At 44.1% G+C, this 17,134-nt stretch overlaps 2 protein-coding genes across 2 annotated transcripts; one reads left to right on the forward strand and one right to left on the reverse strand.

The window, feature by feature from the left end:
* Positions 1–9,953: 9,953 nt before the first annotated feature.
* LOC117303983 lies at positions 9,954–10,331 on the reverse strand. The gene has a single exon (XM_033788453.1). The coding sequence runs from the start codon at positions 10,329–10,331 to the stop codon at positions 9,954–9,956; it is 378 nt and encodes a 125-aa protein (XP_033644344.1).
* Positions 10,332–11,801: 1,470 nt separating this feature from the next.
* Positions 11,802–14,945, forward strand: LOC117304141. The gene is made up of 2 exons (XM_033788642.1): positions 11,802–12,061; positions 12,763–14,945. The coding sequence occupies exon 2, from the start codon at positions 12,788–12,790 to the stop codon at positions 14,708–14,710; it is 1,923 nt and encodes a 640-aa protein (XP_033644533.1). The 5' UTR covers positions 11,802–12,061; positions 12,763–12,787; the 3' UTR covers positions 14,711–14,945.
* The last annotated feature ends 2,189 nt before the right edge of the window (positions 14,946–17,134 follow it).

The raw sequence follows: 17,134 nt of genomic DNA on the forward strand, positions 1-17,134 counted from the left end.
CGGGTATAAATATGGGGAGTGCCCATTTTTGTTTGCTTTATGCATGTATCGGGAAGTGCCCCAAGTATAAACCCAGAAAATGGCTGTTTTAAACGGGGAGTGCCCATCGTTGGTTAGCTTTACATCGGGGAGTGCCCCAAAGTAACGAACCCGAAAGAAAAGAAAAAATGGGAAGGGCCCATCTCTGGTTAGCTTTAGATCCGGAAATACCCTGAGTATGAACCCAAAATGTGTGTGTTTTAAATGGGGAGTGCCCATCTTTGGTTTAGCTTTCCTTCGGGGAACGCCCCAAGTAATGAACCCGAAAAATCGGGTGTTTTAAATGGGGAGTGTAGTGTTCACGTGATCACACTCGGTTATGCAAATGAGTTGACCTCGTGTAAGGTCACACGGAGGCAGAATGGAAAACTGAGGAACAGAGAATAAAGCACATGTTGATGCAGAGAATGAATTCGTATATTATTGCTTTTAATAGTGTTGATGTAATTCGTTAGTCTATTTAAGACATTACAGGAGTGCCTATGTTTTTTTAGTTTTATGTTCGGAAATGCCCCAAGTATGAACCCGGAAAATGGGTGTTTGAAATGGGGAGTGCCCATCTTCTTCGGGGAGTGCCCCAAGTATTGAACCCTGAAAATTGTGTGTTTTAAATGGGGAGTGCCCATCTTTGGTTAGCTTTCCTTTTGGGAGTGCCCCAAGGATTGAACCCGGAAAATTGGGTGTTTAAGATGGGAAGTGCCCATCCTTGGTTTTCCTTCGGGGAGTGCCCCAAGTATGAACACGGAAAATGGGTGTTTGAAATGGGGAGTGCCCATCTTCTTCGGGGAGTGCCCCAAGTTTTGAACCCGGAAAATCGTGTGTTTTAAATGGGGAGTGTCCATCTTTGATATGCTTTCCTTCTGGGAGTGCCCCAAGGATTGAACCCGACAAAATCGGTTATGTAATGGGGAGTGCCCATCTTTGGTTAGTTTTATATCCGGAAGTGCCCCAAGTATACACCCGAAAAATGGGTGTTTAAAATGGGGAGTTCCCATCTTTGGTTAGCTCCTTCGGGGAGTGCCCCAAGTATTGAACCCGAAAAATCGGGTGTTTTTAATTGGGAGTGTCCATCTTTGTTTAGCTTTCTTTCGGGGAGTGCCCCAGTAATGAACCCAGAAAAATTTGTGTTTAAATTGGGGACGGAATAGCCCATCTTCTTGTTTTGCTTTTCATCGGGGAGAGCCCCAAGTAATAAACCCGGAAAAAGAAAAGAAAAAAAAAAAGGTGTTTGAAATGGGGAGTGACCATCTTTGGTTTTTCATCGGGGAGTGATCCCATTAATAATACTCAAAAAAAAAAAAAAAAAAACGCTTTGGATGGCGAGTGCCCCACTTGGGTAGGCCTTGCGTAATGAGGGAGTGCCCTGAGTAATGAGCCCTGAAAATGGGTGTTTCTAAACGGGGAGTGCCCCTCTCTTTTGGTCTTGGCCGGCACTTGGGCGTCCCCCTTGCTTGGGCCTTGGAAGTTAGGGAAAAACGGGGAGTGCCCCCTTAGGTTTAGGCGTATTTTGGTTTAATCGGCCAATGGACGCTGGAAAATCTCTACAGGCAAAATGAGGTCTAGTATTTGGAGAGTGCCTACATCCAGAGATCATGATTTGAAGCTTTTAGACGTACAAAATAAGTTTATATACTTGTGTAGAGCCAGTAGGGGAGATGACCTTAGCTTTGATCCACACCGGGTCTTCGTCAGATGTATAAGCAAACACAAGCAACATAGCAGAAGGAGGGCAAAGAACTATGGGAAGGCTCCGAAAAAGCGGAAATTATACCCATTCAAAGTTGTTATCTTACAGACATGGGGTGGCTACGATCCCTTAAGAGTAACGCAGTGAGGACAGAATGATGGTCAATGGAAGGGTGGATTACCGGCCAAAAAGGCTAGCTAGTAGGGGAGCAGGACTTTCGTATCTTATAAAGTTAGAAATAAAAGGAAAGGCAACGGGGAATGCCACACTTCCGGTTTTGGCGGGCAGCAGGGGAAGGCCCTAGGAAATGGACTTGGAGGTGTGCACTCTGAAAGTGTGGTGCCTCTGTTGGGTTGGCCTTTGGCCTTAGTTAGCCTTGGTAGGAGGGCGGTATTTATAGGTACGGCTCAGGGGGAGTGCCTTTATAGCGGTTTTGGCACCATAATATACGAAACTGGCCCGGTAAATGGGGTTCCTATAAGACTAGAGCTCAATAAAAGAAGCTTCTTAAAGGAGGTTTGGCAGATTGTTTGCACTTGTATCACGTTTGTTCAATACAGGCAAAGTCGGCTTTGAAAGTCCATAAGCCTGGCAGGCTTCAGTTGCTCAAGGCTTCCCGAGACCGGTTACGATCGTAACGTAGATTATGTCATGGCTCTACGATCGTAACGTCGCTTATGTTATGGCTCTACGATCGTAACGTAGCTTATGTTATGGCTCTCCTTCGTAAGTACGTCTCCAAGTTCGCTCCTCTATCACCCGAGGACATCAAAGAGAAGCAGTTGTATGTGCCGAGAGACACGGATGTCTGTTTCCGTTGCCGAAAAAGGGGTAAATTTTTATCGAGACTGCAAGGAAATACTCTAAGTTTTCTTGAGCCGGTTTGGCATGGTGGACTTTTAGTCAACGTACATCGGGGGAAGGTAGCCTCGGGATGATATTTGGGTTTTCTTTGTGCATGTTCTAAAGTGGGGAATTATTAGATATTCAGGTTTGTTCGAGGAATGCCTCGCCCCCTACTTACTAAAAAAAAAAAAAATAATAATAATAATAATAAAAAAAAATAAAAAAATAAAAAATTGCACGTAGAACACTGAGTCGTTTGTAGTGTTGTGGTTTAGTGTGTCAAATAAAACAATTTGAGCGGTTGGCAGTTGGCGCTAAGAAATGGCATTTCTATGTGAAATGTATTCATTATTTATTGTCCGAGTTTTGTTTCCTTTTTATATATTTTATAGATCGGTCATTGGCCGTTGGAAATGTTTTACAAGCTGTGCTTTGAACGGTTTCTCTCTTGATTAAACCTAGGAGTATAGGCGGTTCTTGAAGATATTGGGAACCCATGTGTGGGAGCGCTCATCTTGCTACCCCTTTGACCATGTTGCAGCTCAGGCTGTAAGGCGGCGCAGAGGTTCGTGTTTCTGGGTAGATATATCATGAGTTGTTGCAGGGCCCCCCGATGGATCAGAGCCAAGTCCTGCTAAAGTTCTTTCAGGTGTTTGCCGGCCTAATTTTCAAGCCCTGCGGTTTCGAGACCCAGATTTATTTTGTAGCTGGAAGGTCTGCACGATCATCCCCAGGCGTGGAATGACATATTATTGACTGAGCGCCCTCACGCCGGCCAGCAGATAGGGCGATGGTTGCGTCAGGGCGTAGACCTGTTTGAGTTTTCCCAACCCTTTAGAGGGAAATACCGGGGTAGAACCTTTGACTCGGCTATCCTTCCACCCAGGTACTTTTCTAACGCCCCTATTTGCAAGGAATTCACCCCTTTCATTAATGAGACAATTTCGAAGCGCCTTGTAGAAGGGTCAGTGGAGCTTTTGGGGCGGTAAAAAGCACGAAACCGCCGAGGTGTGTCAATGCGCTCACCATCGAACCCCCCCAAAACAGACTAGTTTTGTCGATGAAGGGGCCGAACATCTGGTGTAGGGATACACCTTTCAAATTAGTTCCATTGGGGGATACTGTGGAATCGATTAGTCGAGGTGGAAAGTTCTCGGGAATCGACGACGCTCAGGGATACAAACAAATCCTTCTAAATGAGAGGTCTAGGACCTTCTGTGGCTTCGAGTGGGCGGGATTCTATTTTGTTGACACTACTCTCCCGTTCGGTTTCAAAAACAGTGCCTACATTCCTCACTTGGGTTTTGTCTCTCAACCTGGATAAAAAAAGGGGCATTCACACAGAAGTTTGGATCGTCGAACGGTTCATTGGAGAGTGTGCTGGAGAGGGGAAGTCTTGTTCCTAAAGGCAGAATGTTTGTTTTTGTTTGTTTGCAGGGCTCGATAAGCGACTCGAGTCAAAAGGCTGCTAGAGCGTTGTATGTAGTCTGTTACATGCAGTCACTTGGATACTTCATCAACCTGAAGAAGAGCCAATTGCAGCCGGTTTCATGGATGATGCATTTGGGTCTAGGTTTTTTTTTTCAGACTCCCTATCTTTCTGGATCACGGATAAGAAGAAGTGCTCATTCGTCCATGTTAGGGAGGACATGTTGAAAGCAGGTTCGGTGCTTTTGAAAAAGATGCAGCACTTTGTCGGAAAATGCCAAGCTTCATTTTAGTGGTCATTGATACTTCCCTTTTGTCCGGGAGTGTTGCTCCTTTATGGTCGAGTTGGATGAGGTCACACCTGTTCATTTAACTCAACCGGTGCTCTTTTGGCGTTTTGTCGACTCATTTTCAGAGCCTATCCCATGGAGGAAAGAGCGGCACCAGTGACAGTAAGGTTGGCGTCGGATGCCTCTGATCATAAATGGGGTGGGTATTTGTCGCTACCCGGTCAAAACGCCATCACCTTCGGCGTTTATTGGTCATCTAATGTGCAATTTATAACAGACATCTGTTACAAAGAGGCACTGGCTTTGTATTTTGTTTTGCTGTCAGAAATATATACACTCTTGGACAGAAGAGTCGATGTGCAGGTAGATTCACAAAGTCTCTCCTAGAAGCTAATTTCGGCCTAAAGTTGGAGTGGGTCCCAAGTGGGGAGAACCAGGCAGATTTTCCATACAGGGAGCTTTCTAGAGCGGGCGCTCGTCTTACAGCGTCGATGTGGCACTTCCTGCAAAGGGAGCTCGGTGGAAGTTCGGGGTTTTCTTGGGGTCTCACGACACTGCTCTCCAATGTTCCGAAAGGAAGATTCCCAGTTCCAGGCTCGTCAGGGGTAAACGTGTTTGCACAGTCATGCCCTCAGGGTGAGCAGCTGTATGTTTTCCCTCCCTTTGTGCTCATTCCAGCTCTGATCAAGCTTTTCATCGAATGGGGACATCGTGTCGGTGACAATAGTAGTGCCGAAGCACCACCATCCAAGGTCCTGTTGGCCGCGTTTAGTGTATTGTGCGACACGGTCTTTGCGCCTAGAGCGGAACTCGGTCAGACGGGCGTCCTGGTATTTCCGTCAAGGCGAGGATATGGAAAAAACTCAGAGGGCCTTCGATTCGAGCTTTGGGCATGCGAGTGTCGTTTTCCTGCGGATGGTCGGATTTCGAAGGAGGTTCGTTTGCCGCTCACACCCAGTGCTTCTAGTATCTGATTTGATGTTCAAGGGTATGAGGGGATTTGGTTGGCCAGCGTCGCTGGTTGCAAGGTTGAGGGTAAATGGCGGAGCAAGATTGGGAGTTTTGTGCAGCGTTTTGGCAGAGCCCTGTCGAGCAAAGAAGCCGGAGTTGGCGGTTCTAGACGGAGGTGTAAACGGCATCAGCAAGGCTGGCGGTGCAGGAGTAGAGGAGTTGCTGAGAGTTCTTGCCTCAGCGGGTAAACGTTTGTAAACCAAGTGTCAGGGGATAAAGTTTGTATTTTCTCTCCAATGATTGTATAACTCAGTCAGACCTAGTAGGTCAGGTTCATTTAACGGTTTGGGGGAGTATGAAATCACAGAGACGACTGCAAAGATGACTCAGGTCAGTTTTGGTCTTGCGTACAGGAGTGCACGTGGATTTAGATATTTCGCTCAGGTTCCTTTTACCCCAAACAGGTTTTGGTAACCGTACTGTTTTCTTTCCTTTCCTTGTCTCTCAAGCTCGACCGGGTCAAGGAGAGTCTTAAAGAGTTGGGCGATCGTTTTGACAAGTTTGGCATTCAATACGCAGAAAAGGAATTTGATAAGCAGTTTGTCGACCTTTCTTTGGAGCAATCATAGCTCAGGCTATATCACTGACGGCGAGGGCTCGATTCAGCGACCCTAGAGGGTGTGGCTAAGTTTTTAGCGGATCGAGACTCAAAGGGTCGAACACAGGTTCATGCCTTGGGTTGCGGAAATTTTGGAAAAAGTGGACCTTTTGGCTGTGGGTGTGAGCGACATCTTTCAGCCGGAACAGTCGATTCATACATTGGTCAGCTCAGGGCCTATTTCAACACAGGTGGAAAGACACTTCCTTGGCGGCAGAACTCACAATGGGGCAACCCTTGTATTTCCTTTCGAGTGCGGAAATATTTAAAGGCAACGAGGCTTGAGCAAGCCCGGGTGACGCCCAGAAAAGCAGTCCCCATTTTCTCGGACAGGATCAGGTGGCTCGCAAACGAAATCAGGAAGTGAATAACAAAGCTTCAGGAGACCGACCATGTACACTTCGTGGGGCAGTTCATTTTGTACAGGGACTTGGCTTTTTTCTTGTGCCTATGGTGGGATGGGCAGGAGGTAGGTCGGAAGACCTAGGGTGAACGAAGACCAGTGAAATCACTAAGATTTATGGCGGAGATCTTCTTCTCAGCCACACTATTGGCCAAACTGTGCGGCAAGGTGGCTCATCTCTCGTTGTAATCCCCAATTAGATAGTGAAATGGACCCGGCAGGGGCTTTGGAAGGCGTGGTCAGGTTTGCACGGGATACGGACATCTACACCGGATCACAGGTCGTTGACTAACAAGCCGTTCACTGGAAACGGCCCCACGAATCGCCTCAAACTATACTTCTCAGCTTCGTCAGATCCGGGTGACCGCGTCTTAAGACCCTACGGTGGAAGGGCGGGAGTAGCAGCCACTCTGCGGTTGCAGGGAGCCACGGACCAGGAAGTGATGAATCACTGCGGATGGGTGACACAGTGAGCGTACAGACACCACACTTGGATAGATGGATAGAGTAACCAGGCGCCGCACCACGGTTCTTTTAATAAGGAAGGCCATTGAGGATGAAGGAAAGGAGCGGCCATCGCCAGCAGACCAGGCTGGGGAGTTCTATCGGCCCTAAACTCCGGCTTCAAGGCTGAGAAGGCTTTTAAATCTCCAGCAGGGCAGGCAGCGACGGTGTGAGAGTTGGATGAGAGATGGGGGGAAAGTGGGGGACAGTGGCGTGCGGATCCTGGGTGCGGGTGAGGAACCTTTTCTACCCAGTCCTCAATCCATGTAGAGACCGGAGCCCAGGACGAACACAGCGGTGCAAATAATTTACTATTTGCACCGCTGTGGGCGTTGAGGGCGACTGACTCTTTGTCAGTCGCGATTCTGGCTGGGCTAAGGTGAGGGCGTCAATAGCGGTGGGACTGTCCGGCGGACCCCTTTTTTGTATTTGGGTTTTGGGTTTTGGGGAATTCTTTTTACCCCACCCACCCTACCCCTTTTCGCTCCCGGTTCTGGTTTCTACGTTTAGAACCTTTTCTACCCAGTCCTCAATCCATGTAGAGACCGGAGCCCAGGACGAAAACCTTCACATTGCTAACCACGAGAGGGCGCTATCATCCACACTAATATAGACCTTATCGCAAATACCAATGCGCAAGCGCAGACTGTTGAATGAGGTGCATTGTGGGATAGATATGGATCAAATTTGGAAACCAGCTAGACCACAATGCACCTAATTCCAAGCTTTACGCGCGCGCCCCAGTATTTGCGAAAAGGTCTATTGCTCTCATGCCATAAACCGCCCCACGCATCTGCATGATAGGGGCATATAGCAATGAACTTGCGAGAGAGTAAACATAATGAAACCTTTTGGGCAATGTTCAATAGAGTCCCAGGTTAGATATCACAACTGGCCAATGCCAGACAATTTCAATGGTAGGGTTTCCCAACAGACACACCTAAAAAATGCCCTCTATCGAGAAGGCCCCCAGCTCCACTCGTGATGGGGTTGTGCCCGCCAGACACACCCAAATGGCCCTACCATCGGGCCAGCAGTTATAACTTCACGAAATTACTGTCCTACTTTAAGCTTCTTAATATATATAACTCGACCTTAATCACTGTCAACGTAATTTTTTTTTCATATCCTAACTGTAAACTACTCATAATTTGAAAATAACTGTAAAACTTTGTTAAACATAATTACTATGACTTAATGTAGGACAGAAATACAAATAAATGAAATGTAAACTACCAATCTTGTATTTCGAACCCCCATAATAGTCTCAATGCTAGAATTGGGTTTAGGGAAACAATATTTATACTAGGTGTAATTATACATATCCACCATTACACTTCGTTATAACAGATTTACACACAATGGCTCCCAACAGCTGTCGCACCAGCTCTCCCATAGACCTTTTCGCAAATACTCGGCATGCGCATAATGCGTGGATCGAGGTGCATGCTGGTCAGGTAAGCGATCAAGTTTGATCCATAGCTAGACCAGCATGCCCCTCATTCAACAGTTAGCGCTTGTGCATAGGGTATTGCGAAAAGGTCTATGGCCAATACCACCAACCGTACGTACGTACATACATACATACACACACCTGTTTAGGGTTGTTTAGGGTGTAAACCGAGGACTTCTCTTTGTTCTCCCATTGTTTGGACATAGTTTATTTTTCAAACGTCCCTATTGGTTTTGTACACGAAATCAAATTGAGGACGTCTTCGGTGTGACTTTTTCCCGGATCCCTTTTGTTATAACCTTCTCCAAGTCCTCGGTTTGAACACACGCTTAACACATTCTAAATTGGAAGCAGTTTCAACACGCCCTCTTCTACTCGCCGGCCGGACGCATGGATCCCGATAGAGCCGTCTCGAGTTTAATAGGGCGACAGGGGTCGATTCCACAAAAAGTTAGGACTACTCTTAACTTAGGACTAGTCCTAGGAGATATGAAAAACGTATGGCTAGTCCTAAGTTAGGACTATAGTACCTCATCCTAACTCGAGATAAAACAGTCTTAACTCTTTGTGAAATCCACCCCAGGCAAAGTACAAGCGTTGTCCTTTGAGGGAGAATGTATCGGTGGTGTCGTTCGACTGGTAGAGGGCGCCAGCGTGACTCCCCGTCGGAACACTGTTGGCGGTAGACTGGTCCCCTGTCTATGGCCCTTTTCTAAACCACGGTTTCGGCCTTGGATACGGTTTGAGGCTCCGTTATCTCGTCTGAAGCCCTGAGCGCCTATGCCCAAGACACGCGTAATATTGTCAAAAACCGGCGGTGCCAAGGTAGCCTGAGCCGAATCCAGTGATTTCATTTGATACAATTTTATCACTGAATAAATGCAGTGACTAAAAGCTACCGTATCTGTGTTTGTTTTGATTGGTCTGAGGTCACCTCGGACGACCAATAAAAAAAAACATGTGGAAGGCTTACTTTCGGTCGTCTGCATGCTGTGTCAGTCAGGTGCGTGTGTATTATACAGTACATGCGTATGCGTGTATTTGTGGGTGCGTTCGTTTAGCTTCCCTGTGTCATCCCCGGTCTGCCCGGTGCGTTTGAATAGCTTTTGAAGTCATTCCAGGGGCTCACCCAGGTCAGCCCCCAGTGCCCTGCTTGTGGAGTGGATCACTTAGGGGCTGGCCCCAGGTAAACGACGTCACTACGAGAGCGGTGAGTGGTCGTTCGTTTAGCTCTTGTCAGGGGCTCACCCGAGTGAGCACCGCGGGGTAGACCCAGGGAAGCTAAACGAACGCACCCTGTATGTAACGTTGGTGGAGAATTTGACTGCGTATCTCTAAGGGTGCGTTCGTTTTAAGCTCCCCTGGGTCGACCCTGGTGCGTGTCGGTTTTTTTTTAACCAGGAAGAACGTGGGTAATTATCTGCACACACTCGTCCTGGGAAAAAACCCCGCCACACACCGGGGTGTGTACGTAGAAATGGGTGCAAAATTTACATCATGTTTTTTTCACATACTGAAGAGGGAATCAAAATAGGCATATTAATAATAGTAATAATAATAATAATAATAATAATAATAATGGAGCCTTATATAGCGCCGGTATCCGCCACAAAAAGGCGCTCATGGCGCTCGCTCAAGATACAAAATAAACAGTTCAAAAGAAAGGAACAGAAAATGTTTGTAGACTGATGAGGTCATTGTTTAACTGCAAAGAGGTGGGTTTTGAGGACAGTTTTGAAAGAAGATGTTGTATTTGCAGTCCTGATGTGGTAGGGAAGACTATTCCACACCTTCCCCGCAGTAACCAAGAAAGCACGTGCTCCCCATGTGTTATTTGCCATATTATGTTCTACGAGGAGACGTTGATCGGCTGATCTTAGGTTACTGCGGAAAGGTGCATACTGAGTGATGAGATCTGAGATGTAGGATGGTGCCATGTTGTGCGATGATTTGAAGACCAGGAGACCGAGTTTGAAGACTATCCTTTGCTCAACTGGAAGCCAATGGCGTTGCTTTAGGATAGGGGTGATGTGTGAGCTCTTGGGTGACCGAGTTACCAGTCTAGCAGCCATATTTTTGCAAACGTTGTAGCCGAAAGAGCTGTGATTTGCATCAGTCAGGGTTAAAAACACAACTGAATTACTTTAAAACAACTATACATTTGTGTTATTTTAAATAAGCTATGTCAGATTTTTTTGCCGATTGGACCCAAAAATGTTGTATTTTGATGGGGGTCGAGAAAGTTACAAGCTTTCATTTGAGCCATTGCTCGAAAAAGTTCGCCAATTATTAGTATCAGTGAAATAATGTGCTCAAAATCCCGACAATATATCACGTGACCAATTATTATGTGTTTTATAAGAAACGTTTAAAATTGTTGGCATGGTTCCTTACCATTAAAAGTTAAAGTTAAACTTGTTTTTTGTTAGAGCGGCCGATACTCTTTGAAATACGCAATATTCACTAAAAAAATATATATATTTTGTAATGTTTTGGGGCAAAAAATCTGACATAGCTTCTTAACACCCTAGATGTTTAATCTTAAATTTCTTTTCGGTATCTTTATGTGACAACACCCCTGGTGTCAATTTTAACACCCCAGTTTCTGCAGTGTATTTGAAAGCAGTAAGAATGTTGGCTCTAATTAAATTGAATGAGACCATTAACATTTTTGTTAATAACAGCATTTCGGTGAGTTGCCAGCAGATGGTTTATTTAAGTTTTTGTGGCTTTTATTTACCATTACGTTGGGAAAATTTATTTAAAATATCATCCTGAAAAGTTCGACATAAGTTGTTGGTTTTTACTTAAAATAATTATTAGCATAAAACCTTACTTGGTAACGAGTAATGCGAAGAGGTTGATGGTATAAAACATTGTGAGAAACGGCTCCCTCTGAAGTGACGTTGTGTTTGAGAAATAATTGATATTCCACGAATTTGGTTTCGAGACCTCAAATTAGAATTTCATAATATTAATGCCTTACTGGTTAAAATGCTTAATACAGTATGGAACTATTTAAAACCTATCCGTTTGTCGACGTCGTGCTGAGCTGTTGCCTTTTTATGACCGAGACAGTTTTCTGATGATGCATTCGTACTTACGTTCTTCCCGGAAATGTATAATTTGGGTCCAATGAAGGGATCTAGAGTTTACGACGGGCCGGGAAATGATAACTTTACACTCGTCAAGATCAAAGGCCAAGGGTAAAGATTAAACGGAACATCATCAGGAAAGAATAGTCACCAACTAGACTTGTGGACTAGTCGTTTTTGCGTTGATAGCAAAAAGACAAAGGTTACTGAAAACAAAACGTTTCTCAAATTGTATTCCGCCTTCAAGTACGGGTTATTATTCTTGCGTTGAAATTGTAGTTGTTTGCTCCGGATGTGTTGCCTTTTTTTACGTAAACACAATAATTAAACGATTTCAAAAAACAAAGGTCAAATTCACCTTCAGCTCAGATGAACTTCAATTAATTTACAAAAGAGGAAAATCATTCACCGCCCTCTATCGCAATGGTCGTAACAGGCCACCGTAGAATGTATTGCAACACTAAAAATACGTAGGGGTTTTTCCAGTTATGAGAAATTGCTACAATTGGATTGCGCAGGGGATTTTAGCCTATGTAACTTGTACTATAAACACTCACATCGGTGGCGAGTTGGCGAAAGGGGTTCACTGCTCTTCATGTTTTAAACGTTGTATCGTACAAAATCCAATTGTTGCCGGCAATCTTCCACTTATCAAACAAAGAGGTACGAGTGTACGCAGCAAGCTTTAGTCACATCTACAGCTTGAGGTAGGACTTTACTTTCACAAGGGTTTTTTTTTGTCTAAATGCAAATGCAAATGGCCAGTTCAGCGTGTAATAACTAAAGTTTGCGATTTTTTAGTTGCAATTTAAGTTAGATTTTTTTTGTATTAAAACTACAATATGAGTGTGCCAATGGCTAAATTGCATGTGAAATAAAAGTTATTGCATCAACTGCAACAAAGTGTTATTTTATTATTGTAATAATACCAATGAAATAAAGGACTGGGTTGTTTTGTAAACGGGTGGTTTGTATCGGAAGAGTTTTATACATTTTTGGAATAACGGGTATTTTGTACAAAACATGGACACACTCTCTGGGGGAGGAGAGAATACAAACCATGACTGTCGGCAAAATGTTCACAATGATTTCTCCTCCACCCAGCCAGGGAGTCATCTCCGCAAGTAACAAGAGCATGATTATAATTAAGAGGTAGCATAATAAGCTATATCGAAGAGCAAGCTGACACACTACATCACTTCGGACCAACCATTACACAGCTATTAAAGCTATCACGTAACAACATGATTAGCTTATGAAAGCTTATGAACTTGGCATCCGAGACAAATGCATTACTTTATCCTATCGTGGATACAGACAGGAAACCAGACTACGTACGAAGTAACACAGTAGCCATCCAGCGTTGTATGAACTAAACAAAAATCTCATTTGTGTTTTACTTCTTCAGGTAACAGGAGCCCATTCTCATCAAGATGGCCGAAGCTGCACTACCCGCTGAGACCACTTGCAAGATTAGACATGTACACATCGAATGCCCAATCTGCCTGAGTCTTTTCACCAATCCGAAAATCCTGGACTGTCTGCACAGCTTCTGCTTCAAATGTCTCCAGGATCTTGTACACAAACAGGATCCGAAGGCGGATATTATTATTTGCCCAATGTGTAAAAAAGAAACGTCAATCCCAGATGAGGGATTGTCGGATCTCCTTGGCTGCTTTTTCTTGAGCTCGCTTATTGATGACGTCATCAATCTGGACGGTCCGAAGGAGGACATTAATCCCCCTGTCTCGACTTGCGATGGATGCGACGAAGGTGTTGAAGCCGTCTCACGGTGCGTTGACTGTGCTGCAAATTTCTGCAGGATATGTCTGGAACACCACGCGAAGCTAAAAGTTTTCAGTCATCATCAAATCGTTAATTCTGTCGCAATGTCAAATATTAAGCGAGCCAAAGATAAGGACAAAACTGAACCACCAAAGTGCCGGAAACACACTGACCAGGAACTCTGTTTCTTTTGCGACACGTGTGATTTACTCGTGTGTCCTAAATGTGCGGTGCTCGATCACCGAGCGTCAAACCACAGTCTCTCTGAGATCAATGACTCCATTCGATCTTATCGTCGAGCTGTTGATGAAGCCTTGCAAAAATTTGCTGAGGGCCGCAAGCAGTTCCAAATAGTGGATGACTCTATCAAATACTCACAAAAATGTTTACAGCTCATGGTCGACCGGACTCTTCGAGTTATTGCGGCTAAGGAGGAAGACGAAATCACTAAGATAAGAAAAGCATCTCGCCTCCTTCGAGAAAGAGTCACTCAAATTGGTCAAGAAAGAGGTGAGGGATTTGAGAGCACACAGAGCAGCAATCACGATAAGATGAGCCGTGCAGAGCAGATCGTAGCTTCAGTCAATGACTTGATGCAACATGCTGATAACTTTGAGCTGCTTGACCTCAAGGTAAAGGTTATGCACAACTTAGACTACCACAAAGAGCTTCAGTTTCAAACAGTGCAGCATAGCAAGTCATTCATCGGGTTCAAAGGTCACGATATCGTCACCGATGCAGATCTTGGTGAAATACTAGAAGAAGAGAAGTGGGAGGTGCGGACAGAGTTTGGTAAAGAAGGGGAAGGTGATGGGGAGTTCAAATGGGCAAATTGTATTGCTTGCTTTAGCAATGGTGACATTGTCGTTACTGATATAACTAGGTGGCTGTTATCGATATTAACATCAAAGGGTACTTACAAATCTGCATGTGTTCAAGGAACAGATGACGGCCAACTAAAATACCCTTGTTATGTTACCGTGACCTCTGATGACCTGCTTCTGGTCACTGATAGACGTGACGTAAAATTTTTTGATAGGGAACTGCGATATATTCGTCAGTTCAGACCCTCACAGAAGGAAGAAGAGAGTCTACTCAGTGGTATTGCTGTGGACAAAAACAATCGGATTGCAGTGGCTGACTGGAAGAGAAAGGTCATATCTCTCCATAATATGGATGGATCCATTATTTCATCAATATATCATGAAGATATAGGTGATTCAACCTCTCTATATATAACCAGCAAAGAGCGTCTGATCTTCGCAGACTACCACAAGATGAAACTCGTTTTTCTGGATCTCATGGGAAACGAGGTGTTCAATATCAGCACTTCCATCGATGGTAACCCAGTTAACTTTGCTGGTGTGTGCTGCGACGATGCTGGGGACATCTACGTGTCTGTTCACTGCGGTGGCTTGGGAACCCGTGAGATACATCATTACGATGCATCGGGTGAGCACATCGGCTGTATAGCTCGTGGCTTGTACAATTCATGTGGTGTGACGTTTACTCCGACCGGTGATCTCCTCGTGGCTGATACGCACTCGGTCAAGGTATTGCATCGTTTGTGAAGTGTCGATGACGTCATGATCAACTGTGTTTTAATATTAATATCACGGACTACAAGGACATTAACAACTGACAAAGAGAAACACTTATTAATAAACGAGACTCGGTGAACAACCCAGTCATTCATAAGAATATGAATATTCTATCACTCGGACGAATCCAGTTTGCTGCACAGCGCTGGAGAAGACGTCGGACCGGACCATTTTGCAAACTGACACCATCTTTAGTTGTTTTGCTGCATCCAGCAGCAATACACCTGGTCGACATTGCCGGAAAAATGCAAGAAAAAACCTTTTTGCAAAACGTACAAATTCACGACTAGGACTTGAATGTAATTGCAAGTACGTGTGTTCGATGTTCGATCGAAGCAAAGTCTCCCTCGATTGACGTCACAAAAGGGGTAGGCGGAGTCACCCCCCCACACAACCTTTTTTTACATATAAATCGTTAACAACAATTACTTCAAAAACTATTTTATTGTTCAGGAACATACTCTAATGTTTGAAAATAGTAGAAAAATATATATTTCCAGGTGACTTTAATTAATACAAGATGAACCATTTGCAATTATTGCAACCAATAGCTACAATTCCACTGCACTACAATAGACAGCGCTGCGCTTCATGTATGATAGCTCACTACTTTCTAAATAGCTAATCAGGCAATGTAAGCCGGCCGGGTTCGACGTAGAAAATAAATGAGTTTTTTTGCTTATCACGGGAATTAGTTATTGGAAGCTTTTTTTATTACACACCTACTGACCAATTATATCGTCAGGTTGCGCTAACGGACGCGGTTCTGATATTACATTGTAAGCTTAATGAAGAAAACACCTTGTAAGGATAGATAGTTCAACCACGACGTGAGAGGTTTGAGATCAGTTCGTGGCGGTTTTCATCATACTCCCTATGGTTTGCCAGTAATGATCACAGCAACACTATCCACATCCTATAGCAAGTTTGATTTTTGAGAATGGGTGGAGCAGCGCTGGCTTTTCTGATGGTTTCTGCTGTGACAGGTACTTATTCATGTTTTTCAGGAAAGGGTACATGGGTATGGTGGTTTTGTGTTTCAATTCCATACTGGAGGACAATTATTCACGTACTTAATTGTTTGTTTGAGAAATATTACAGCTTAAGTCAGCAGTGAACATATATTTCACACAGAAGTGACTGGTTGCAAAATGTTAAACCCCATCTTACGTGATTCTTATTTGGTGAACGGTATCTATTTTCGTCTTTTTGCATTCACTGTTTGGTTTCGCAGGTTCTTTCATAGTTCTTCAAGATTATTTGTTTGTGAACCTAAGTACGTTTGCATCCTGCCAAGAAATGTGCGCTGTTTCTGGATAAACATCAAGAAAAAACAAACGGAGTCACGTGGATATATATATATATAAACATTTTTACCGTTTACGAGAATTTCGTCGATGTTTGTAAACAACTTTGTTTAGGATTTCAAGTTGTCAAAATGGCCCTCACCAACAATATCAATTCGTTATGGAAAGTAACCTTTTTTTGTAATTGTATTGTTTTCAAATTTCAACAAGTCAAGAGATAATGGCGTCACTGGGCGGAAATAATTATCCAGGTATGTGTGCGAGTTGGATATGTCTCCGGTCTATACCCGCAACCCATGCGTTATGAGCTTTTGCCCGGTTTTATCTGCAGGGGTAAGCAGGTGTGGTTTTTCATGCGTGACCTCGGTTTGAATATTTAATCAGTCCGAAGAACTTCTGAAATTCTGCCTTTTTCGGCCTTATCTAAAAAGTATTGACAGAAATAATGTAGTAATACATTGAAATAACGAGCATATCTGTCGTTTTATATGAACAAATTCGGTGCAACTCAAAATTTTAAAAAGAGAAATTTGTACGTAAAAAAAAAATGCATCAAAAAGAAAGAAAACAAGTCACAAAAACACGACAGATTGTCCCGTTAGGAATGTCAGCAACAGTCCAAAAATAGTATCCATGTACATGGATAGATGATTTAATATGCCTTCTGGCAATGTTAAAAGCGAGACCGGATCGACCTAGTCCAGTCAGAATACAGCGATTTCCACCGGTAGTCCAAAACCCACGTTACGAGCAAATCAACCATTAAACAGGATGGTTTCTTGCACGGTGATTGGCTTACGATGACATCATGCATTGATGTGGCAGCCTGCTGTTTTTCGTGGGTATGGTGCCCCGACCACCAGGCCAGCGTTAGTTCATAACAAAACAGCCCGTCTACTACGAGCTAGCCCTCATTCAGCTCATAATAGCCGGGCTCTTTTGTTCGAATGACCAAAACAAGGTGTATGAACTTAGATCATGGTGGTAGATCATCCATCTATAAAATTGGTTAAGGGTTCGCCACATACGACAGTCGTATTAATGATGGCGAAATTATGTGCGGCGCTTTAAACTTCCGAGTGGGTAA

The sequence above is a fragment of the Asterias rubens genome, chromosome 20 (assembly GCF_902459465.1).
Source record: "Asterias rubens chromosome 20, eAstRub1.3, whole genome shotgun sequence".
NCBI lineage: Eukaryota > Metazoa > Echinodermata > Asteroidea > Forcipulatida > Asteriidae > Asterias > Asterias rubens.